This window comes from Falco cherrug, chromosome 3 (assembly GCF_023634085.1).
Source record: "Falco cherrug isolate bFalChe1 chromosome 3, bFalChe1.pri, whole genome shotgun sequence".
Classification (NCBI taxonomy): Eukaryota; Metazoa; Chordata; class Aves; order Falconiformes; family Falconidae; genus Falco; species Falco cherrug.
In genome coordinates this window covers 4,285,067-4,311,462 of record NC_073699.1, presented here as the reverse complement: position 1 = coordinate 4,311,462, position 26,396 = coordinate 4,285,067, and the positions used below count along the sequence as shown (strand labels likewise).

At 42.0% G+C, this 26,396-nt stretch overlaps 1 protein-coding gene across 1 annotated transcript in view; it reads left to right on the top strand.

The window, feature by feature from the left end:
• The window catches only part of FAM135B (family with sequence similarity 135 member B), a 231,043-nt gene that overhangs the window by 182,196 nt on the left and 22,451 nt on the right, over positions 1-26,396 (top strand). Inside the window, exons 9-15 of the mRNA XM_055705977.1 lie at positions 9,045-9,198; positions 11,893-11,942; positions 15,456-15,611; positions 17,726-17,799; positions 21,204-21,358; positions 22,399-24,463; positions 25,305-25,471. Of these exons, the coding sequence (XP_055561952.1) occupies positions 9,045-9,198; positions 11,893-11,942; positions 15,456-15,611; positions 17,726-17,799; positions 21,204-21,358; positions 22,399-24,463; positions 25,305-25,471 (2,821 nt within the window). The remainder of the gene's footprint in view (positions 1-9,044; positions 9,199-11,892; positions 11,943-15,455; positions 15,612-17,725; positions 17,800-21,203; positions 21,359-22,398; positions 24,464-25,304; positions 25,472-26,396) is intronic.

Sequence of the window (26,396 nt, the reverse complement as noted above, 5' to 3'; positions counted from 1 at the left end):
CACTCTAATTACAGGAGAAATCTGTTGACTGAAAAGAGCATTACACAGGAAAACTATTAATTTAAAAGGCTGATTTATTTAAATGTATTCAGGAGGAATATTGTCAAGAATGTTAATTTTGTTTGGAGTTGTTGATTTTGTAGGCTATTTTCCTTGGCTGGGTAAATCTCATGGAAGAACATCTTGGAGGACAGATAGACAAGGGACAGTGATAGTCCAGTGTTGGGATCTGGCTTTGCAGAACATGATCAGATTGAACTTAGAACTTTACATTTCCAAAACACTAAGCAGTTGTTTTAACCTAGTGTTTCAGTAGGTTTTTCTTTGTCATCACTCCTCAGTAAACTGAGAAATGGAGAAATGAAGGCTATGTGTACATGATTCTTCATGACACCCTGCAAACATACATTAAGTGATATATCCTTTTTGATAGAATGTGTATACTTAGTTGCTCACCTGACACTTAGAGAAATTAGTTTTTCCATTTTGAAACTGAGAAGCAAGGAACCATGAAGTATTTTACATTTACTCTGCTGCTGAGGTGAACAGCTCTGGTGCTGGCACAGTCGGCCGCGGAGCACTCCAGTGCAGTGCACAGAAGGGTTTCCTGAACTGGGGGAACCTCAGAGGAGCTGAGACACCCACCGGGAGCCTGCAGCTCGTGCCACAGCAGCAGAGGAGACCTGTCATGGAGGCAAGCAGCTCCAGTTTGCACAGAAGGGCATGCAGGAAGGGCACTGTAACTCTGCCACGTTGACCAGGGAGCAATGGTATCTACCCGACAGAAGTCCATGATCACTCTAAGCTCTGCACCCACCATAACTGATGGAACTTCTCAGACAGAGCTCTGGTGGGAACATGCAGCCACCCCAGTGCCAGGCTGCAGGCTGTGCCTGGCTCTTATGGCGGTACCAGCCAGCAGCAGTGAGCTCTCCTGTGGGAGGTGCACCCGGCTGGAGGAACTCCTACGCTCAGTGGCAGAACTCCAGGAGGAGGGGAGTAGTCTGAAGAGTATCAGGGAGTATGCGAGGGAGACAGGCTATTTGAGCTGCACCCAACCTTCTCTGAGGCATACACATCAGGCAGAGAAGATATGTGATACAGAGGATTCCCTGTCCTCTCTCCACCCAGGAGAGCATAGCAGCTTAAGGGATAGGGCGCAATGGTGACAAGTTCCTGCCTGGTGCAGCAGGCGCATCTCCTCTGTGACTACCCCACCTTCCCAGATGCCCTTGCATCATAGATACAATACAAGGCTCTGCAGGTGAAACCAAACAAGGACAATGGTTCATCTAGGTTGGAGTTGTTGCTGGTTACATTGGCCCATGCCCTGCATCAAAACTGCTTCCATGAAGAAAAAAAGATGGGTTGTTGTCATAGGAGACAGCCTTCTGAAGGGAACTGAAGGCCCAATATGCTGACTGGCCCACTTCTTAGGGAAGTCTGCAGCCTACCTGGGGCCTGGTTAAAGATGTGATGAGAAGACTTCCTTCCCTGGCACAGCCCTCAGATTATTTTCCATTATTGCTTTTTCATGTAGGCAGCAATGAAGTTGCAATAAAAAGTCCCAGGGCAGTCAAGAGAGACTTAATGACCTTCGGATGACTGGTTAAGGGATCAGGATCAGTGTTTTCATTTATCCTTCCAGTTGCATGGAGCCGTGAGGGAAGAAACAAGAAGACCCAGCTGATCAATACCTTGCATTGTGACTGGTGTTACCAGCAGAATTTGAGTCTTGGGCTTTTGTTTCATGCGTTGGTCTACATGACACCAGGCCTGCTAGTGACAGATGGGGTGCAGCTGTCTCAAAGCGGCAAAAGGGGTCTTTGCACAGGAGTTAGCAGGGCTCATTGAAAGAGCTTTAAACTAGATTTGAAGGGGGAAAGGGATAAAACCCAGCTCCCTAGAGAGAAGCCTGCGGGCAGCATGCCAATATTTGAGGAACGGTGTGCTAGTGAGCTCCTTCAGTCTGTTCCATGATGAGCTGAGCACACTCGAGCACATCTGAAATGTCCCTGTACTAATGCCTGCAGCACCTTAGCTATCTTAGTGGAGGTAGGGGATGAAGATCCACGTGGCAGCAAAGAGGTAAGGGGCCTCATTAACAGAGTCCCTTGAGAGGCAGTCCTCAAGGGCAAAGTAGTCCAGGAAGGCTGGACGTTCTTCAAGAAGAAAATCTTAAAGCTGTGGAAGCAGGCCATCTCCATGTACCAGAGGACAAGCCAGAGAGGAAGAGGCTGAAGAGAGCTTTAGTGTAAACTCTGGTGGAAAAAAGGAGAGTTTATGACCTTTGGAAGAAGGGGCAGGCAACTCAGGAGGACTAAAAGGCTGTCATGAGGTTATGCGGGGGGGAAATTTGGAAGGGCAAAGCCCAACTAGAACTTAATCTGGCTACTGCCATTAAAGACAATTAAAAATGTTTCTATAAATACATTAACAACAGAAGGAGGCGTAAAGAGAATCTCTATCCTTTATTAATGCAGAGGGAAACACAGTGATGAAGGATGAGGAAAACACTGAGGTACTTAATGCCTCCTTTGCCTCAGGCTTTAATAGAAAGACCAGTTGTTCTCTGGGTACCCAGCCCTGAGCTGGAAGGTGGGGAGCAGAATGAAGCCCCCATAATCCAAGGGGAAACAATCAGCCACCTGCTGCATCACTTAGACACACAAGTCTATGGGGCAGGATGGGATCTACCCAAGGGTACTACAGCAGCTGGTTTAAGTGCTTACTAAGCCACTTTCCATCATTGATCATCAGTCCTGGCTAACCAGGGAGGTCTCAGTTGACTGGAAGTTAGCAAATGTGATGCCCATCTTCAAGAAGGGTGGGAAGGAAGATCCAGGGAACTACAGGCCTGTCAGTCTGACCTTGGTGCTGGGGGAGGTTATGGAGCATCCTGAGCACCATCATGCAGCACATACAGGACAATCAGGGGATCAGGCCCAGCCAGAATGAAGTTATGAAAGGCAGGTCCTGCTTGAATGAACCTGATCTCCTTCTACAACAAGATGACCTGCCTAGTGGCCGAGGGAAAGGCTGTGGATGTTGTCTACCTGGAGTCTATTAAAGCATTTGACGCTATCTCCCACAGCATTCTCCTGGAGAAACTGGCTGCTCATGGCTTGGAGAGGTGTACTCTGTGCTGGGTTAAAAGTTGGCTGGACGCCTGAGCCCAAAGAGTGGTAGCAAATGGAGTTACATCTAGTTGGCATTCAATCAAAAGTGGTGTGACCCAGGGCTCAGTATTGGGGCCATCTTTATCGATGGTCTTGAGGGGATTGAGTGTGCCCTCAGTAAGTTTGCAGATGACACCAAGTTAGATGGGAGTGTTGATTTGCTTGACAGTGGAAAGCTACAGAGGGATCTGGGCAGGCTGGATCGACAGGCCAAGGCCAACTGTACGAAGTTCAACAAGAGTCAGTTCTGAGTCCTGCAGCTGAATCACAGCAACGCTACGGGCTTGGGGAAGGGTGGCTGGAAAGCTGCCTGGTGGGAAAGTTGGTGCTGGTTGACAGCCAGCTGAACATGAGCCAGCGGTGTGCCCAGGTGGCCAAGAAGGCCATAAGCATCCTGGTCTGTATCAGAAACCGTGTGGCCAGCAGGACCAGGGCAGCGATTGTCCCCCTGTACTAGGAACTGATGAGGCCGCACCTCGAATCCTGTGTTCAGTTTTGGGCCCCTCACTGCAAGACAGACATTGAGGTGCTGGAGCGTGTCCAGAGAAGGGCAGTGAGGCTGGTGAAGGGTCTGGAGAACAAGTCTTGTGAGGAGCAGCTGAGGGAACAGGGGTTGCTTAGCCTGGAGAAAAGGAGGCTCAGGGGGGACCTTATCACTCTCTACAGCTACCTGAAAGGTTGTAGTGAGGTAGTGCTGGCCTCTTTTCCCAGGTAGCAAGTAATTGGGTGAGGAAATGTCTTCAAATTGTGCCAGGGAAGGTTTTGTTTGCATCTTCACCAAAAAGTTTGTCAAGCACTGAAACAGGCTGCTCCGGGAAGAGGTTGAGTCACCATCCCTGGAGGTATTCAAAAGATGTGTACATGCGGCACTTATGGACATGGTTTAATGATGGACTTGGCAGTGTTAAGTTTGCGGTCTGACTCTATGATGTTAAGGGTCTTTCTTTCCCAGCCTAAATGATTCTATGATTCTATTATTCTGTGGTTCTACTTTCAGTATAATACATTCAGTTTGATGCCTCGCTTCTAGTTTGGGTAACACAAGAACATTTTTATAGAAGATTAGGGAAGGTGCAAACTTATCAAGCTCCCTGTCTCCAGCTTTTCAAATGTAGCACTCACAGGACTAGTTCAGTCTCCAAAGTTGGTAATATTTTTCCTTTTCTTGAAATCACTAGTTGTTGGTTTTGGTAATATGCCTACCTGTCTACTGGTAACTTGCTCTACATAAAAAAGAATCTCCTTGCTGAGTTCATCAGATAGGTGCTGGAAAATAATCTCATTTGGCAACTGATGGAACAATTTTTTTTTTTTTTTTTTTTTTTGATATCTGGGATCAATACAGCCGATATTCTTTCAGATACCACAGGGAAAAGACAATTCTTAAATCATTGCAGAGTCTGCAGTCATCAGCATTATTTGAAGTTGTTTGCATTGTTTTCCTGACTGCCTCTTTCTTGACCAGTTTTCCCTCTGATGATGTCAGTGCAAGAGAAGTCATACTTTTCTCTGGAGTCAGTACTGTTCGCTTCTGCGGTGTCATCCATCTTCGCTATCAGAGTTTCTTGAGGTTGAAAGTCTTGAGGTGAAGATTTGTCAGGCATTCATTCGCTCCCAAAATTTTCAGAAGTAGAAAAGAGCAAAAGCCAGAGGTACAATCTACTGTTACAGACAGAGGGGGTCTTGGAAAAGGAAATCAGTGCAGATGCATTTTACAACTAACGTAGAAGAAATCTGTCTACCTACAAACTAATGTGATTAAAATAACAGTAGACCAAAGAATTACCTCAAAAGTTCATGAGAATCTTTACAGAGGAAACTAACACGTCCTTTTACAACGGACACGACAAGCCCAGGGCAGCCGTTATGCCTTGTGCAACCTGGGATTGTCAGTGTGAACTTTTTTGTTCTAAAAATAGAGGTTTTGTCTGAACCAGAAGTAAACTGTATCCCCCCTGATTCAAGAAACCCCGAGAGCTGAACACTTTGTAGCTGTTTAATGGGTCACAGCCACTGGTTTTCCAGACTGCCAGTATTATGGAGGTGTTTCCCCTTCCAATAGCCTGTACCATGTTTGTTACAAAACTTGGTTTGCAAGTATTGCAGCCTGGATCCCTGCTTGAGTCTATAATCTAGGAAACAGGGAACCACCTAAATAGGTGCACAGAAGAAGGTGCTATTGAAATAGCAAATGTGGAAGGTTTGCAATCTTTGGGCCACCCCAAAGGAAGACATTTCTTGACATTTCTCAGCTTACTGAACAGTGACAGATAAGCTGATTTAGCTGCAGCAGTGTATAATGGCATCATCTGACAGATGCCTGCCCTGCTGGGATCCCTGGAGATGAGGATGCACAGACCTTAGTTCACATTAACTTAAACTGTCCCTGAGGTGGGTTTAATAATCACTGTTATATCCTGCTCTGCATCCTGTGTGTGTGTGACAACTTTCAGAAGAAACAGTCCTGTGAGAGCGGTAATATCTTTCTGTCACCGAGGGACCAGAGAATTGGAGCTTGGCGTCTTTTTTCTGTCACGCTCTCTATCACCTTGACAAGATGATTTTTCAAATTAGGATAGATGTTCCCATTAAACAACAGGGTTTCAAAGCCAGTTGCCATTTAATAGAGTTTCATCAAAATGTTTCAGCTTCGTTATATGGCCTCTTACTCATGGGTGGCACAGCCTGGACTGTGCCTGTTTGGCATTACTTTGAATTGTGCCTGTGTAGTACTGTTCCTCACATGCAATGGTATTCTGTACACACAGCACCTTTCTTTGGCCCAGATATTCCTCCCAGAGAGCTGGGACAGGAAGAGAAAGGAGATCTGGGAGGAATATTTTCAGCCTTCTATGCACACGAGTTTATAATACATATCTTACAGTATTTGAAGAAAGTTTACATTTTGACGGACAGCAACGTTAGAGGGAATTTGACTTGCCTGTTGCGGTTGTACTTGGTCTTCCTGATTCTGTGTGTCTACAGTGTAGAGCACGTGGGCAGTTGTCCTGTGCTTCCTGCATAACTAACGGGAGGAAGTGGCCACAGTTCAGTTCCTTGATTTCAGATGTCAGCTTTAGGATGAAAACCATCACTCCCCAGCAATGTGTTTTTCTCTATCAGTCCTCCGTCTCTCAACAGAAGTGGTATCTCAAGTTGCGTGTGTGAGCCGTTCTCTCAGACCCCAGAATTTTCTTAGTGTCTGCTTTTAATGAAGATATTTGACAATCTTTCTCCATACATATTTTGTCTTAAAATGGAAGGCATAAAACTAGAACCTTTTTCTGTGAGAAATACACCAAGTTAGTCTTAGTGCTTAATATTAAAATATGGCACTCCTTTCAAGAGAGAGCAGAAGGAACTCAGTATGATCCTACTTATGTAGAAAACCAACATTACTTTGGAGAACTACAGCATTTGCTATCCATACTTCTATCCTAAAACATCTTTTCCAACATGACGATCCAGTCTGAATTGTATAGAGTATGGCTAAAATAGCGGCAAAGGCTCTGTTCTTTCTCCTGATTCCAAAGGTGGTAGAACCTCTTCAGAGATGTTCCAGGCTCAGCAGGACACAACACTGAGCAACTTGATCTAGTTAGACCTATTTTAAGCAGGTGGTTGAGCTAGATGATCTTCAGACGTCCCTTTCAGCCTAAATTATTCTGAATTCCTACAATAATGACCAAGTTATGCTGCTGACATACAATGTTCAATGAACTGTTTGTTGGGGTTTTTTTTATAATTGTTCTTTCCCCTTTCTACATTTTGCCACTGTCTATAATCTTTACAAAGTATACTTTCCTAAACCCTGTGCTTCAGGAAGTTGAACTATCTGGTCTCTAATATTTTTTATTAATTCAGCTGAATTCAAATATGAAAAAGCACTCTAAAAGAAGTGGGCAAACACTGAAGAATTTAAAACAGAACTAACTGATAAAGATTTTCAATATCTTTAATTCACACATTTTTTTAAGCCCACCTGCAGTTGCATTTTTCTATTACTTTTTATTTTTATTTTTAAACAATAACCTCTGCCAAGAAAGGCTGAAAATAGACCTATTAAAGTGGTCTGGCACAACACTGTGCTATAGTATCAATATGAACTATGAAATTATCTCACATTTTTCTTCTGCTCATCAGTGTAACATTTAAATGCCACAGCAAGTTTTGCCTAAAAAAATCAGCAATGGATTATAAAAGAGGTCATTTCTTCATGACATTGTATAGCAATCTGCTTCCAATTTTCTCTCGTTTCCATCAGCGTTTCTTTATGATCCCTTTTTCTATATTATATGGTGAAAGTAAAATAGGTTCATGCTGTGGGTGAAGGTTTTGACACCTTCCAAGAGCAACCAACTCTATCAATTATCATCAGCCATTTCTCTGTGCATCAAGATGAGCGGTCCCCTTTGTGTCTACCACAAAATGCTATTTAACATCTTGAAGATTTACATGAGAAATCTGACGGAAACATCCCAGCTCAAGATAAGAGGCATGAAATACAGGCTTTAGGGAGGTCAGGGGGGAAAAAACCACAGGAGATGCACTGGGATGTGGTTGGTGAGCCTTCACTGTTGCTCCTGGAGATTCATAGCTATTGGGACTGTCAGTGTCTGGAAAGGCAATCAGTACCTAGCTGGACTGTAGGAATTGTAGTCTTACCCCATTAATGGTAAGCAGTAGACTAAGCTGCAAATTTTTCATGTTTCTCCATAGCTATGCAACAGTGAGAGTCCTATCCTGGTGCCTTTGTGCAGCCCATATGCTGTAAAAAGCAGATCTAGATGTATTCCCAATTTACCTGATATTTCAGGTAAGTTCAAGGACAGAGCACCAAGGCGGCTTTCTCAATTCTCTGTTTGCATAACCCTTTCTCCTCCTGCGATACAGATAATTTACTCCTGTCTGGGGTAACAGCAACCAGATGTAATCATTGATTGCAAGTGCTCACACAGCTTTCTATTCTATTGTTGGGTAAAATTGTAAAATGCATACAGAGACCTCAGAAATATGAACTGTTGCTGGTAGTTGTCATACTACTCCTTGCAACTGTCCATGAAATCCTGGGCACAAACCCACAGTTTAATAATCAGCTTTATCTTAAATCTGAGAAGTGCAATTTTCAAATATGAGTAATCTGTCAAAAAACACCACTTGTACAAAAGTGGAAACTTTTAATTTATGGTGGCCTAATGGAAACTCAGCTTATGTTCGAAGTGTAACTATGTTGTTTGGGAAATATTCATGCAAAACCTGAAGTGATCTGTCCAGTCTCCTCCCCTAAGAGATGTACGAATCCAGACATTGATCCTAGAGTGTCTCATATTTGTTGATAGGATAGCAATGCCATCTGCTATTTTTTCACTACTCTGCGTAACAAAGTACACTGTGGTACCATGAAGCTACAGTCTTCGCAGAAGGGGATAAGAAGATGTAAGGAAAGAGAATGTAGCCATCTTTATAGTCCCTCCCCCTATAGCAGAGAGGGTGTGTTTTGCACAGCAGTATCTATGTTTTGAGGAGACAGTGGCTCCAGAGTGGACATGTGTGAAGGACAGAGATGGACTTCTGTTGGACTGTTTGTAATGAGGGTCTTTGTACACCTGACAGCGTTGTTGGAGCCCAGCAGTTTGGTGTGGTTTGGGCAGAATGTGCATGTAGAATGAGATCCTGTTATGGTTATACATCTAGCTAGTTAGGTGGCTAGGAGGCAGGGGTGGTTAAAATCTCTCTTTGGTGCCTACTGCTTGATTAGAAATTAAAGGCTGCCCACAACTGGGTTTTTGTGGAAACCTCTAGGGCAAATGGAGACCATGACTTTTAATCTCTGTATTTTATTTTCTTGATACTTCTGTTGCACAGGGCAGTTTTTATGTCCCATCTGAAAACTGCATGCAGCATGCATATAAATGGCATAAGGACCTCTGTCTTCTGCTCTTGAATGCTCAAAGAGGACTTCATGTGTACTACACCCTCATAATGAAGGAGATTCCTGATTTACCACAGTTGAAGTTGGGTGAGTGAAGACATTTACAATCACTGAATGTTTTACAGTGCTGCATTACCAATACACATTTTAGTTCCAAAATTCTTGGGCTGGTCAGAGATTAGTTTAGAGGATTTTTTTTCCCTGTTTTCTGATCAGCATTTATTTTGGCACACTGTTAAAAATTACTGCCATCTCAGCTTATGCAAATCCTTTTATAGGATGTGGCCTGACATGTAGAGGGGTAAAATATTTTGATAAATTTCTAAAATACTTGCCTTTCAGTGACTTTTGGCCTCAACTGCTTTTTGAAGGTGAACTTCCAGTTCTGAATTGCCATGAAATCTGGGGAAGACTAGCATATTTTTTTCTCTTGAGCAAACATTTTTTAAAACTGAAAAGAAAAATCTGAAAGGCGATATGAATGTTTTTGAAACATACTCCCTCATTTATAATTTGCAATGTATTTCTTCCCTTCCAGTTACATAATTACAATTTACTCTTTAAAATTACTCTGCTTTTCTTCCTAATTGAATTGTTTAATAGATTTTTCTGGGTTTGGCAGAAGCTTTTTTTGGCTGGTCAGGCCTGTGAGGTCCAATGCTCAAGTGCTGGTTGGCTGGATTTGCAGGACAGAGCTCTGTAATTTGTGTTTGAATGACAGCATGAGCTCCTCTGAAAATGAGGCACATCCCTGACTAATTCCTGCTCCCCTACCTGTTTTTTTTTCAATTCAAGGAATGCAGCTCATGATTTCACATCTGTGGTTTTGTATCTTTGTATTTCTGTATACAAGTTTTAAAGTTATCAGTCTGTTATGTTACAGTGGTAATTATATTAGGAGAGTCAACTGCATTGGCCAGCAGATTTAAAAAGGGAGCAAAAAAACATTTTCCAGTTTCACTGTATAGTGCTTGTAGACAAGAACTAGCAGATGTAATCCATTATGCTTTACAGACTTACGGGTTTGATAGCTCCTGTTTTCCACTTCACGTCTTATTCCCTAACATATATTTACCTTCAAGACAGCCTAAAACTTATGGGGTGGGAAGAATCCATACTGTGTTATTCAATCCAGATACGAGAAAAGAAAAAATGTAACATTTTTATTTGCAACTTATGAGCTCTCAGACAGAATCCAGCATGCAACAACATTCATGCTTCAGGCATCTTGGTTATCAGACACATATAATACATGATTTGTGTCTCACCTGGACAGGCTCACAGGTTGGGAGATGGCAGAGTTGTGCATGGTTGGTTGACCACAACTCCAGAACTACCCCTGAGCACATATTGGCTTTCTAAATACGATTAGCTTGGTTTTCAAATGACTACTGGTACTGAAGCAGGCACTTAATTTGCAAATGTACTTGTTGTAATGCATGCAAATTTACTAAATGCAAATACCCTTTTTAGCCTCTTGAGCAGGGTGCTATTTGCATCATTTTATTCACAGTCTGAAAATCTGCTGAAGATTTGGTTTTAAGGCTAATCTTCTGATGTCTGTGGAAAAACTAAGAAAAATCATGGGGTGTAAGATCCACCCGGTGTGATGAATATGAAGCAAATTTTTCTGTCTGTCTTCTTACAATCATTAATGAGAAACAGGCCCATTTAGGACAATAAAGTATGTTACCTGACAGGAAATGCTTTCCACCTTGGCATGGCATGAACCGGACCTTGTGTTTACTCATTTTTCTCCACTGACCAAGGGAACAATGTAAATTACTCATTCAGTTGTAAAGCATCTATATTGGTCAGATGAATCTCATCATAGGATTCTAAAGATAGGTAAGATAAATCCAAGACTACAAATCTCTGCAGATTTTCTTAATTCTATTTTCTTCAGTAGTATTACAAAAAAAAAAAAAAAAGAAAAAAAGCCCTCTAGTTTCGACATTAAAAGTGAAAATTATTATTTCCCAAATTTTACCAGCTGAGGGTGGGTCTTTTCAAGGCGTTACCCACCTCAGTCTGTCCTTTCCCATTCCTTAGTATTATTTAAGAAGGCTCATTTGGGGGATTTGCCTGTTGGTTGTTCTGCTTTTTCTTTACGAATACTATTAGAAAGTTCCGCATTGCAAAACCAAGCTGCCAAAAGTTGGAGAGTTGATTTATGTCCTCCTTTGCCTTAGTCTGTGGTGCATTTAAAGCGGCGCGTCCCTGTGCTAGATTCTCTCAGGATTACATTAAAGCACTGCTGCTTGCTGTAGGAGTGGAGGGGTACTTCACACTCCACAAGGCAGTGCAGAGATGCCCAGTCTTTTACTAGTCAGACATCTGGTATCATGTACACAGTTCTGTGTAGCACCGTAGGGAGAACCATTTCTTGCACATCATTTGCTCAGACTTTGCAATGGTGAGACTTTGCATTCAGTTCTGGAGTTGGCTGAAAATACCAAAGGCTAGTATAACAAACTTCTACTGAAGAGAGGGTAGACAACAAAAAGACAAATTCTGTTGCTTTGTCCTGGCAATAACATTCCAGAACTTCTGTAGGTTTAGTGGTCCAGGTTACAGGAGCAGAAGTTGTACCTGCACTTGGACCAGTACAAGGTGGAGTGCCCACATCCAAACAGAAACTTGTCTGTCAGGGAAGAATATCAAATGACCTATTTATCACGTGAATAAACAGTAAAGCATTAACATTTCACATCTACTGTTCTGAAACCTAATCTCTTTCTTTGTGTTTGTTTGTTGTTTCTTTTTTTTTTTTTCTCCTAGAGGAGCTATCTGTAGAAGAGACGTTATCTCAGCTTTGTACGGAGCTGCAGGTATTTTCTTCAAGAGAATCTACCCATACTTTTTTCAAGTCCATGACAGCAGGGAGAAAGGGATTTTTGTGCCATCAGAAAGTTTGTTGAATGTTTCTTTTCCACCAACAATTTAATATAATTTTGATTAGTCACAAGATGTTTCTGTCACTTTTAACAAGTCACCAGCTGGATTGCTTTAGCATCCTTCAGTGAGCCTAGCCCTGAGTATCACAGTATGCAGAAAATTCTTTTTTGGGGTAGGTTGCAATTACAGCTTTTATGCTGACAGGAGAAAAGATACTTTCGAAGGTTGCACAGCCATACCTTTTCAAATAAAAATGCCTATATGTGTAGGAAGGCTCATGGAAGGAAAAAACTGGGTTTGGCACAAAACTAACTGAAATACTCTCCTGAAATTGTTTCTGCCATGTTTATTTCAAGTGTATCACAGACAAGTTGTCAGGGGTGCCAGGAAGAAACGCAGACATTGGTTAATCACTGGGGAAAATGCTTTATAATCAGATATTTAATATATTTTATTTGCTCAGTTTATTAGCAGGAGGGACAGCATAGGGAAGAGTGACAAAATAGCAGTGGAGGGGAGCTGAAGCCAAACCAAAGTGGAAGTACTTTCACAGTCCAGTTATGAATGATGGGCTAATGTTTGTCAGCCATAGGTGAAAAACGGTTGAAATAGCAAATTTCTTAATTTTAAGTCATGACTTGGATACTTTGCAAGAAATCTGATTTCATATAAATTTGATTTAGAGAAATATAAGTTATTGGGCTCAGCTTTACTAGATTTAGAAGCTGTAAGGGTATAGGAGGTCAGACAACACAATCTAGAATCTCCTTTGGACTTATTTTCCAAGTCTGGGAAAGTCCAGATTGGTTTGGCATACGCCAGAAAATGCCAGCATTAATTTCTCTGTATTTTCTCATTTCTGTCCAATTCTTATTCTTCCAAAAGTCTTACTGACTTGTTTTGCAGGGCAATATTAATAAAGCCTGACTCCTTTGCCTATTGTTTGAAAGCTACTGGGAACAGTGTAGCAACAGATAGATCATACAACAGGTAGAACAGCTGTTTCTCTGGGGTGTTATAAAAACCTTTGGTTTTCCTGTATGCCATGAAAACATTTTGCCTTAGCATCCTGGGATGATAGCTTTTATCCATCTATGTGTAATTCGATGATAAAGACACTGAATTTTCAGCGATTCTCAAGTGATGGATGTTGAGATCTTGTACAGCATTGGTGGGACACAGGTGCAGCATTGACCATCACTGAAGTGTAAGCATGCTGAAACCATATGTGCCTCTGTAAGGTGTCCAGATTCGTATTGGCAATGCTTTCCCAGTATTTTGCCTCTAGAGGTGTGTAAGCTGAAACCATTCCTTTTCAGCTGAACATGTGAAAACCAGTCATTTATAAAGGAGGAAAATGCTATTAAAAACCATACAGAGAGAAGCCTGTGGTGTTAGTGTCCATTACCACTGTATTACCAAAGCCAGGTCCATTTTTAAAATCAAATACAAACAAAAGAAGGAAAAAAAGTGAATTTAACCTGCCATAGCTTTGCATTCAACCAAAGCGCACAGCAGATACACAATGCAGGAGAAGGTGGAAGGGAAATATTTTTTGTGTGATTGATTTGTAAACAAACATGCAAAAATAACTCCTCAAAAAAACCTCCTAATTTGTTTTGTGTGACAGTACTGTTAAAGCCAGGCCACGCTGAGTGGGGCTTGAAAGGTGCAGCCACAGGGAACAGCCCGGCAGCATGTATGTGAATGGAGTAGCCAGTATCACATTCGGTGATCGTTTAATTGCTGGGTTTTGCTCTGAGGAACCGAGCCCCTGGGTTCTGATCTGCATCACTGGTGTTACTAAGCTCTTGTCCTGTGTGTGGCAGTGAAGTAAGACTCACAATTAGAAGTAGGCATTGTATTTTCCTTCCCTCCCTTCCCTCCCTTTCCTTCCTCTCTAATATGTTCAAAAGATTAAGAAGTAATAGACTAGAAAAACAGCCATCATATTTCTAATATAATTAATTTCTAATATAAGCCATCACCTATTTCTAATATGGCTTGCATTAAATGAATAATGCATCTTCTTTGAAGACTGCGCTTTTAGTTTATGATATAATAGGCACCTTACTAAATAATAATTTAAAAAAATTTGTCATACAGCATATATATTTGAGTGCAGTATATAAAGTAGTGCCCTCACAGGAAATATTTGGGCAGGATCTTTTGTCTACCAGTGTCCCCCTGATTTTTCCAGTACCTGAATGGGTACTGGAGCCTGTGCCATTCTGAACAAATTGCTAAAACAGAGCAGCACCCAAACAATGTAAAATCCGTGACAAACTTCAGTGACTGTGTTATCCACACACGCATTTTCTTTGTTTCTCCATCTCTCACACAGAAAATTTGCTTTTAATCACAGCTTAGTTTGTAGCATCTACCTGCATAATAGAATGTGAAAAATAAACAGGCTTTCAGCTAGACTGCAGCCCTAACAAACAAAAACCAAACCAAAACAAAAAACCACAAACAAACAAAAAAAACCCCCAAAAATCCCCCCCCCCCCCAAAAAATCCAAAACAAACCAAAACAAAACCAACAACAACAACAACAAAAAAACAACCCCAAAACCCCCAAACCAGGAACTAGGAACTGATAAGCAAGTCCTCTGGTATTATTTCTGGGGTATTCCTGGTAGTATTACCTGTTTCATGGAAGCAGGTAGGGACCCGAGGACCAGGTGAAGGCTCAGTTCTGTACTCTTTGTGCCAAAATATGGAGGTAAAATGCAATGTCTGTCTCCTGTTCAAGAAATTGTGAAACCAGGGAGATGGATACGCAGCGACTTTGCTGCTGACATGCCTTCCTGGGCTGCAGAGCTTTAGCCCAGAATTGCAGCCTAAAGACAATAGGGCACTGAGGGCTCCAGCATGTCCTCACATGGGAGAAAAGCAACAGCAGACTCTGGGATGGCTGTTTTCATCACCTGTTAGGGACACAGTGGTTTAGTTTGGGATTTGTTGTTCATTCCCCCCCGCCCCGAGTCGCCACTGTATCACCCATCTGGTATCCTATGTGACACGGCTAATGCTGCTTTTGCTAACAGGAGGGAGATGCCGGCCCCTATTTTCTTATTTCATGGCATCCAGCACCATCTGGTGGGTAATTTGGAACACACTCTCACCGAATGTTTTTCCCCTCAATTGCTACATCTGCAGTAAAGTGTCTGCAAAAATTGAGGCTGTTCCCACTTCGTACTTTCCAGTTCTGCAACTGAGAGCCTTTGCGCGAAAATATGTGGCTTTTAACGAGTAACAGCGAAAGTCTCACCAGCTTTGTTTGGGGTAAAATAACTGAAAATAGTAGTTCAAATAATAATTCTAAATCAAGAGGATTTTTTTTTTTTGTGGTGTTGTTGCTCCTGAAAGGACTTAATCTAACATACGAACTGATTTTCCTACATGACACTGTCTTGCACTCAGAATTCCCTTTCTCTCCTCCAGCTGCTGAGCAATCCAGAGAAGATAGCAGAACAGATAAGTAAGGACCTCGCCTGGCTTTGCTCCCACCTCCTGTCCCTGTGGACCCAATTCCTGGAAGTGGCAACGCTCCATCCAGAAGTTACAGCTTACCTGACTCAGGAACATCACATGCTAAGGGTAACGTTAAGAAGTTTAAAGTAAATGCAGTAATGGCACCATCCTGACAGATGTTAAGGATTTATTTGGACATATATTTCCAATAAAATTCTGCCCATATGAATATTTATTTGAAATGGGGTGAGCATGGCAAGAGGTGACGAAGTGAAGCCTAGGATTTGAAATTACAGATTTCAATTTCTGGAAGGCAGGCTGTTGCTTTTATGGGACCCAGGATCCTGTGTAAAATGAGTGCACTCTGAACACCAGAATCGGAGATGGAACAGGAGGTGGGTGGGAAGAGGTAGATATCACCTGTGCCTGCTAGATATCCATAAATCATAAATGTTGTTGGGGGTTTTTTTGTTTTTTTTTTTTAAAGCACAAGCATCACAATGACGAATAACTAAAAAGATGATTTTCTCTCAGCTTCTTTCACAAAACTACCATGAGGGATTATAGATTTGTTCTCTTCACTGTGTCACATGTAAATATATAGCTAGTTCTTGCCTTTCTCCTAGTGAGGGGTACACAACAAAATGTTACTATTGTCCATGTGGAAATTGCTTTTTGAACCTGACAATAAAGGAGGCACAAAAGCACTTATCTTTTGAGCTAACTTTGTCAGATCTGCTTATCTGATTGGTTCAAGCAAGTGCTGTCTTCCATTAGGATGGTTTTGGTTATTGACCAAGCATCAGTTCAGCACATCACCTGGGCTGAACTCGTCTTAGTCTGATCTAATCATTAGAGTAGGGAAGCAGGGAAAAAGGTAGGATTCACCTCCCTCAGCTTTTGGAATCTACGGCATAGGAATCTACATCTCAGCTTATCTTCTGGATCCTTTCAAAGTCAATGGAGGTCTGCTTACTCTCCAGAGTGACCAGAACAACTCTGTGGTTGTGCTCCCCAAAAGCATGGCTGAGCTTGCAAAAAGGAGGCATAAAGTTCCAAGAAGAGGTGGCTGATGCTGAGACTCCCCAGATTAGTTTGACTAGGTCTCCCCTGACTCTGAGAGGACCTGGATGGCTTTCAGCCAAAGGGCCCGATTCTGTATGCTCCCAGCTCCAGCACTCCAGCAAGGTGAATCCCAGCCTGTGGTTTGTTCCAGCCTTAACTGGTGCTGATTGCCTGCTCGACCTTTGCCAAATTACATACCTTTGTGTGCTTTAGTCCCTCCCCATGTAGACTGTGTGTAATGATACTTTCCCAGCTCTGGAAAAAAAGTTTCAGAACCTCATCTGAAAAGACATACTATTAAGATATGGTCTGCTAGTCCTGTTTTTTTACAAAAGCTATTTGTTAAAGCACAGCTGGGATTTAGGGAGATGCAGAGGTCCGATGACATGCTTTTTGCTGCCATTTTCTGACACTGTAACAGAGGTCACTTTTACAAATATTATTAGTAAAGTATGGGCTGCAGTTTAACAGCTTAGTACATTTGATTGTATATTATGCTTGACTCATTTAAACTCAAAGCTTAATCCAGGGCAGATAGCAGCACTGAGTTTTTTTATAGCTTATTTCACACTGGGTGCTCTGCCAGCCACTTCAGATCTGTGGCTCTTTTGTAATTGATTATCCAACACAATGTCCATGAAGAGATGTGAGGAGCTCTCACTTGTAACTATCGTGACATGGGCAGATGTGTTTCTACCGTGATAGTGCTTCTCCTCTGGGCTGATGTATAGGACTTCCTTTACTCTCTTGGGAGTCACTGTGGATGTTCTCATAGAAGACATGATCAGTTATGAATTGTTCTAATTTAGTAACTCACTCCACTGCTGTTTGCTTGCTGGGAAAGGAAGAAATCTTCCCCACTTCAAGAATATAGGGGAAAATGGCAAATTTGACAGCTTTTAGAAAAGTAGTAAGAAGTTGCAAGTAAGCAAATCTTGATTTACTGTCAAGAGACACTTACCTCTCAGCAAAATATGTAACATCAGTTGCTTTGTGCTGGACTGGGAAAGTGAAGCCAGAACTGAGCTCTTTGGTTTTTTTCTGTCACCGGAATGGTCTAACAAACAGAGTGTACTAAGGAATCTGGTCCTAAGTGTCGCTGCTCTGTTCTTAGCCTGATTGTACTTTGCAGCTTTCATCACATCTTACATTTAACTTGTGTGTTTCTCCCTCAGGTGAGGAGATTCTCAGAAGCCTTCTTCTACACCGAGCACCAGAAACTCGCTGTGCTGACATTCCAGGAAGGCCTGTAAGTAACCCATTAACCTTCCCCTGTCACTGGAACAACTGAAAATGTAGTTAAAAACATTTTGTAATCAAGACTGAGGTCTTTTGCTGCTGGATATGGAGGAGTTTGGTTTGAGAGAAGTCACCGGGTCTGTTCTAGCTCCATATTTTAAAACCATTGAAATCAATGTCAGAAGTAGATGACTCCCTTCAGTCCTCAGAAATTATAATTTTCAAGATTCCTATATTCTGGGGTTCTGATGCAGGACACCCCCTCCCTCCCCCCTTCCCCACCTCTTTTCTCAGTTGCAGTTGGGTGCATTTCTTCATCAACACCGCCAGCCTCAGGGCAGGCAGAAATATTTTTTTGCATCTTTCTTCAATTAATTTCCCAAACCCACTACACCAGATGCAGTACCGGTACTTTTAGTGGGAAATAACTGCTGGCAAGCAACAAAAGCTTAACATTTAAATGTTTGCTTTTTACCATCCCTAATAAACATTTTTGAGGGTAGGCAGTCATGGATTTCTTTTGGTGTTTAGGCCAGCCCTACTTTCTATAGCAGAAAGGATCTTTAAATGCAGACAGGAGTATTAAACAGCCAGTGCAAAGCTATGGATGTTCACTAGGCGCAGCAGTGGAGGACAGGAACGGGGAATACCACCAAGTTAGCTGGAGGAACTGTGGGAGTGATGTGAGCTCAGGGTTGGTAATTAATTGACTGAGAATCAACAGTGTAAAACAGTCTGGGAAAACAAACATTGCTCTGGATTGCATTCATAAAAATATGCTATAAAACATTGGCAAGGTAATTATTTCCTTCTGCTTGACGCTTTTTGCTTGGAACCAAGCTGGGCAGTATGATGAGCCAGTTTTAAAGCTATACCAGGGCAAATCCTGCTTTCTGTTTTAGTCAATGATCCAAAGTGGAGCACATGGATAATACTCAGGACCTGACTCCTGAAGGTAGAGTTCAAAGAAAGATGCTCAGATTTGAATTGTTGAGTAATGAAGGATGTCTGGACTATTTGTTCGCTGAATAGCCTGTCACCATGGGGGAACCACAGCATTACCAGTGTGGAAACCCATCTTTCAGAAGAGGCTTAAAGGCCATGACATCAGGTCCTGTCACGATGATGAAGCTTAAGTGAGGCATCTGCTTCTGACCTAGTGCAAAGAAGAAAATTACTTTCTCAGAGCTGTCACTAGAGACATTAGGGCTGATTCAGTGTTGATGGAAAGGGTCATGACTTCATTAGCAGATGGGTTGTACAAGGCTACCTTGCTCTGCGGAATTGGAGCAGCACCATGGCTGCAGGGGCCCAGCTGTGCTCACTTAGTCCTCCCCTGTCAGGCTTTAAGTGAGCTATATACAAGGAAAACCCCACGTCAAGATCCTGGGGTAAGGACACAGACACTCATTGCCCCATTCAAGCAAACATAACCCTGCACAGGAGGAAGCCTAACTGCATAAAGTAATTTTGTTTCTCCATGCAGCCACAGAACTAGCCTGTTTCCTACAGAAAAATGATAATTTTTCTTCAGTGGCTATCGAGAAGACTGAGTAAAAAAAAAATAAAATAGTTTAAAAAACGTAAAAGTTGGTCTATGTAGTAAATTTGGTCTATATAGGTCTCATGGCAGAGTCATGTCTTCTTTTTATTTTGTTAGATGATGTAGTTGGAAAAGCAGAGCCTTGGCTGCCGAAGTATTATTAATGTCGGGGGTGGCAGTGGGGAGTGTTCATTGGGTTCACAGAGGCTGCAGGTGAGATCAGCTCTCAGTGTGCCAGGTGCGGTCCAGCCACCTCAAACACTCACAGCTTTTCCCCCAGTTCTTTCTTACTTACCAGATAAGAACTTTTTTGGTCTCCTGTTGTTGTGAGTTCTGTGTGAGGCCACACACCTACATGCCTGGCGGCATTTGACTGCTCAGGCAGAAGAGGACACAGCATTTTCAGTAAGTTAGGTATCACACAAGGTGGGACCCTCTAGCAGGTGACATATCCTCCCCACATTTTAAAGAAAAAATATTTTTTCTCACACCTTTCAATATCAGTAATTCATATTTTGTGCCAGAGATTGGTCTCAAAGCAAGGTTAGTTTATTATTTTTCCATGTGGTCTTTAGTAAAATGCTGATGCTATTAATTAATATGTCAGTGAGAACTTTATAACAGTGCTGAGTTAATTCTAAAACTCAGGTGTTGTTGCAAGTAAAAGTGAGCAGTTACTGTTTGTGACTCCTATCTGAGTCACGTTTTAGCAAGCAATGACTTGTTTATCTTTGAGGAAAAAATAACTGGCCTACAGGTAAGAGGAAATGATAGCAACAATTACATTCTGAAGTTGAAGCTGATATGCTGGTCTGAACAAATTATTTGTGTCTGGACAGGGGAATCTTCCGTGCTGGCATGAATTACAAACCTGCTGTTTGAGTTTTGCTTCATAAGGTGTAAAGTGTGCTTTTTGCAGTTAACTGCCACGTGATTATTACCTGCCTTTTGCCAATGATAATCTGAAATACTGCCATTGTGCTGTCCTATGGGATCGGTGCAGAATTGCTTTCAACTGACCATCTATGAAGAACTTGTTGTTTTCATCCTTATTCTTTAGGATAAATGGACTAATTCATCAAAGATTCAACACAAACAAACCTTGTATTTGATGTTTTCCCCATTTTTTGAGGAAGTTGCTTACATAGGAAAGCTCAGCAGAACTAAAAGTTATTGACTTTATTAAGGCTGAATCCAGATCAATGTGCCAGTTTAATGTCACATTCACTGATGAAAGCCAGGTAGCATTTTACATGGCCCAAAAGATGGAAATAGACACTTGTTCTACTTCTGCCAGCAAGGCAGTGGCTGAACTGATCTCTTTTAGCTCTCCCAGATGCATACCTATGTGAGATGTTGCAGTGCTCTGAGGATGGATGTAAGTGAGATAGAGAGCCTGCCATGCATCCTTCTCGGCCTTATTCCTCTCTGTACTGTTCAACCAAATTTTTGAGTATTGCTTCCTGCATATGGGTTTTGAAAGCCTTGCCCACAGCTGGACAGACCTTTTTTCCTGGCTGAGGGATCCAGTCTCAACCAGCTGCAGCGACCCTGAAGGAGGACAGCAATGAGTAATGGTAGGCAACTGTAGCCTGTGGCAGCAGCAGCTGGAACAATTTCAAAAAGACAGAGGTATTGCAATGAAGGAGTATGCGAGTTGTGGGTATCTCTAACTGAAAGATAGGAATCAACTCATGGGTAACCTCCTAGGAGGGCTGGGTACCCGTCATCGTGCAGTACTGCCACCTTTTAAGCACATTGCCTCTGTCCCCTGCCTGCACATTCAGCTTTGCTGCTGGGCTTGCAGGAGCGCTGGAGAAACAGCACTGTAACAACTCAAACACTCAATTCCTTTTGTACTTTTCTGCCAGGATCCAAAGTCACGGACAGATTTCTACAGAAATTCGTAATTCGGAGTACTTTACCAGCATGCCCCCACTCCCAGCAGAATGCCTTGACATAGATGGGGACTGGAACACGCTCCCAGTTATCTTTGAAGATAGGTACATGGATATGCCTTGCAAAGGTGAGTGAAAGGCCACAAGGCACTGCTTCATGAGACAGCTTGAGCTGAGGGAGGTTCACTTCCCCAGCCCAAGGTAAACCATCTCGCATCCCTTGGGCTGACTCTGGCTTGGATCAGAGTGTGATCCGTGGTGTAATATAGCTGAATTCTTCTATTTTCCCTAATAGCAAACTAGGAGTGTTCTCTATAGCTTTATATTTTTCATCTTCAAAGCAAGCTGTTTAGTTACACGAGCTGGAGGCTAAATCCAGAAAGAAAACACAACCTTTTAGATTTTTGTGACAAAAATGTAAAGGAAAACCAGCGCTATGACTTTCATCCCCAGGGTGACATCTAGTGGTAACAAAGCTCACAACAAAACCCCGCGATTTCGGCATAAAGCCCAAGACTGTTCCTGAAAGGCAGGATTGCTTTCCAAAACAATAATTTCCCTTTGAGTACCCAAATCAAAATTTTAATTAAGAAATCATTTAGCTCCGCAGATTTGTAGTAAAACCTCGTAGCCCTCAGTTCCTTTTTCTTTTTACTCAACTGTTATGATTATCAAGGAAGCAATATGTATTAATATTAGAGGTGACCATAGTCTAGTAAATATGACCTGTGGTCCAAAATTTCCACTTTTCCAGAGTTATCTAACTGCCTAGTTTTTGACAATACTTATTACAGATACTTAAACTATTAATCTGAGTATTAAACTAACTCACAAGCAAGAGTTATGCTATGAACGGTGTCATATGACAGCAGGAATACACAGAAGTGTCAGCTTTATTTCGCTTACATATGCTGTAAATAGCAGTTTAGATACAGTTATACTGAGGAAAGTACATATTATTGGTATTGCCTTAACTACTGTCAGTATAATTCTAGTTAAATGCACTCTGGCGTTTGCATTTGTAATATGCCTCTAATGTATGTGTAACTTACATAATAGAAATATGTAAACTTTTATAGGACTTACAATCACTTTTCAAAGTCCCACATCACCTTAGGGTAATGTTTTGTGTTCTTGTAGGTACTACTACTTTTTTTCTTTCTTTCAGATCAGAATTTGGAAGTTTTCCGAGATTTTGAGGTTCCTGCAAATACTCAAATGGACGTAATACGTGACAATGATGATTTTGTATCAAATGATGCCACTGCAGTAATGAAAGGAGAGTTCAGGAAAGGTACTCTAGTAATACACACAGATAGGATAAATGGGAATCCCTCCTGCATATACAGTGGTACTGAAGGTGCTGCTTATCCAGCTAAGGGATTAAACCAGCACTCCACATCTCAGGTATGTACAGTGAACAAAGAAAGCCAAAGGAAAACTGAAAATATTTTTGTTTCACGTAAGGAAACTACTTCTGACTCAGAGCCAGGCAATATAAAATGCACATCAGAAGACTTTGAAACACCCGAGGAAGTTTTATTAAAAGACAATAGACTTACGGTGGATGTTACCTTTGAAAATACGAAATCTAGCAATAAGGATTCCCACAAAAGTGAGCCCAGGTTAGTTGTCAGTGCTCAGTATGAGTGTGGAGCATGTGGAGCTGATGGTTTGGAAGACAGGACTGAAATACATGAAACAGACGAATCTAGTCATCCTGAGAATAATTTCCCATCATCTGAGCTTCCACTGAATGAATTGACCAGTCTTGAAAAGACAGGAGATCCAGACACCAAGGCTCTGCTCCCTGTTTTGAAAGCTTTGCCCCCACACAGCTTTGAAGTGAAATTGTTCACAAAGGAGCAACGAGGTGAGGAGTGTGAAGAATTTACCCTGATGTCAGGGGTTATAAAAAGATCTTCCTCTATAATATCTGATTCAGGCATTGAAAGTGAACCAAGTTCAGTGGCATGGTCTGATGCTCGTAGTCGGGCACTGGAGCTGCCCAGCGATCGAGAGATTCTACAGCACTTGGTACGAAGGCATGCCATCCACCGGAATTCCCTGGAGGGTGGCCACACAGAAAGCAATACCAGCTTGCCCAGTGGGATCCAAGCGTCACTCACATCCATCAGCTCTCTGCCCTTTGAAGAAGAGGAGAGGGAAGTGGAGCTTACCAAACTGACAAAATCTGTCTCAGCTCCTCAGATCAGTAGCCCAGAAGAGCCTGCGGAGGAAGTAGATATATCCAAACACAGTGAATCAACCTTGGGAGATTCAGGAGGAAACTTAAAAAGTTGCCCAGAAACAGAGAGTGGAGATGGAAAGTTAACTGTGGACTTTTCTGCGTGTCAAATCACCAATGAAAGTGGACAGCCAGAACCAAGAGAACATCCCAAACCCTCTGTCAAACACAGTAGCAGTAACATTGAGTTACAAGGGGAGGAGGAGAAGGAAGGTTTTCCAGAGACTTATTTGGAAAACACAAGGTCACCCATTTGTCCAAAACAGCTCCAAGATAATGTATCTGAATGCCAGTCACTGGAGAGCAATGGTGAGTGCAGCTTAAAAACACCAAGGGCTTGTAATTACTCGGATGAAGATATAGAGAAGTTTGATACATGCATTGAGGATCCCAAGGATAAATTTAAGCTGGACAGTTTAAAAATACAAGGCTTTTACTCCAATAGCAGAATTTCAGGACCGGAGAGTTTCTCCCAAAGCATAAAGTTGGTACCAGATTTTTGCTACCCTGTTCCAGCTCCTTCGGAGACCTCAACCGAATTTGGCTCAATGCAAGGGGAGTGTGGTAGCTCTCTAGGTGACGAGAGCCCAGCAGTGTATGCAGAAATGCAGGGCTTACAAGAAATTGAGCTCAACGACTCACCTGCCTCAGCAGACCCTGCAACAGGATCCTACCAGGCTGAATATCCTCAGGAACCCAACGGCCAAGAGCATAAACTTGTAGCTAATGGTACGGGGTTTCATTTGGCAACGACAGAGGGAGTAGCCCTGGAAAGCAGGAAGGCTGTTGATGTGGTTAACCTGTCCGTCTCTTGCACTGCCACGTGTCTTCCCTTTTCTTCTGTGCTCAAAGAGACCCCTGCTATGGTCGGCTTCTCTGCAAAGCAGGCTGCCTTCCCCATCACTCGCCAGCCTCTGGGCTCCTTCGGAGTTGTCTCTTCTAATTCAAATGAGATGGATGAAGAGACAAATGAAAGGATGCTGAAGTAAGAATGTCTAATTACTTTCTTATTGTAATGCCAAGAGACCCTAACAAAGTTCAGGGCCCTAATATGGGCTAAGCATAAATGTAAGCTTGCATTCAGAGACAGTTGTTGTCCAAGGAATTACACTATAAATAATCCAAACAGACAAGTTTTTATATAGAACAAATAATTTGAATAGACAGGAAAGACGAAAGCAGAGAGAGAATGAGATTGTCAAAGACATTAGGTCCTTAATCCTCCTGAAAAACTGTGGGATTTAGGTGTTTAAATAATCTTTAAAATCTGGCCCTCCTTCTTGAAGACAAGGTTACCCAGGCTTGAGTATCGATCCCAGAGAGCCAGTTCGCTATGGCAGTGCCATAGCATGTTTTTCTCTTCTGCTTAAATAATTGCACTCATTAGCTAAACTATGAAACAAGAGCACAGACTGACTAGTAGGGTCTCAGCTTCAGCTTCTCAAAGAAGAAAAAATGATACATTTTGCATTTCAGTATCTATAAGGCTGATGACATTGTTAAGACGCAAAATAGCTAATTCCGTATCTTAGTCTCATTGTTATGTGCCACCAGAAAATTATTTTTTGTAAATCCTTCATTCCTCTGGCAGGTGTGAGGTGCTAATGGGATTTAGCTATTCCCTGTATGTATCCAAATCACTCAGAAACAGCTTTTCTTCCCTGCATCCTGATTTCTGTCAATCAGAATAGATAAGTAATAATGTCCGGGTGTCTACTTGAAAATTGCAAACATAAGTTCTTGCAAACACCAGTCTCCTCATTTCTAGTTTGAAGGTTTGTTGTTGAACACCCAGTTCTATTGTGATTAATTAATGTATTCTCCAGTTTTTATCAGGCCAAAGAAAAATTTAAAAAAGAAATGAAGATTGAAGGATTTCTGTACAGTGACTTATCTGTACTAGCTTCTGATATCCCATATTTTCCACCAGAGGAAGAGGAAGAAAATTTGGAAGATGGAATTCATCTGGTTGTCTGTGTCCATGGATTGGATGGTAAGCCCAGGAGGAATTGATGTTTGTAAGTCATTTTGGTGTAAACAAAAACAAAAACCCCCAAAAAAGAAGAGCAGATGTTCAGCAAATATGAAAGAATGGAGAGTGGAGAGTCTAAGGAAAGTATTTATCTTTACTAGTATTTGCTCTTTATTATGTTATTCAGTCCATTGTAATAAAGGATCTAGGAGAATATTAAATATTTGCTCTAAGAAATGGATGCTGCAACTTTTTTCTTGTTTAAACAGAATTCTACACCGTAACGCAACAGTCCTTATGCGTACAGGTGTGCATTACAGTAATGCTGCTTGTCTTTCCACAAATGCTTGGTTGTTTTGCAATAGGTCACCAGGATGAAATCATTATTTAAACACCCCCAACACTGTTGTAGGGTAGATAGTGGCTGGCTTTAGAAAGTAAGAGAATAAAAATCATCATTCAGTGCAGAGGAAGCTTGGCCTGGAATTTTTTACATATGTGCTTTCTAAGCAGAAAATTGGTATGTTACACTTGAAACTTGTCTTGACAAATTATTGGTATCAAGTACCAATAAACTTGGGAAAGTTGTAGACGTTAACTTTCAAACCACAGAGAAGGAGAGGTAGAGACTGAAATCTCAGGCATTCTCAGAAAAGTGGAAAACAAACACTCACTGGCTCTATCAAGGACCATTAGCCATTCAATATCTCAGTGGCGGTAATGTCCTTCTAGTGAGGTGGAGGTACCTCCTTTGCAGAAGACTTTGGAATTTCCTAGGATGGAATGAGGCATCTCCCAACGGGCCATTCCATATTATGAGCCTGACATTTCAGCACCATCTCCAACTGTGAGTACACAGCGGCAGCTTACTCCCTATCTGAAGGTACAGCCGTCTACCCCAGCACATGGGCCAAGGCAGCTGGGAAGGCAGAAGGACAGACCTCAG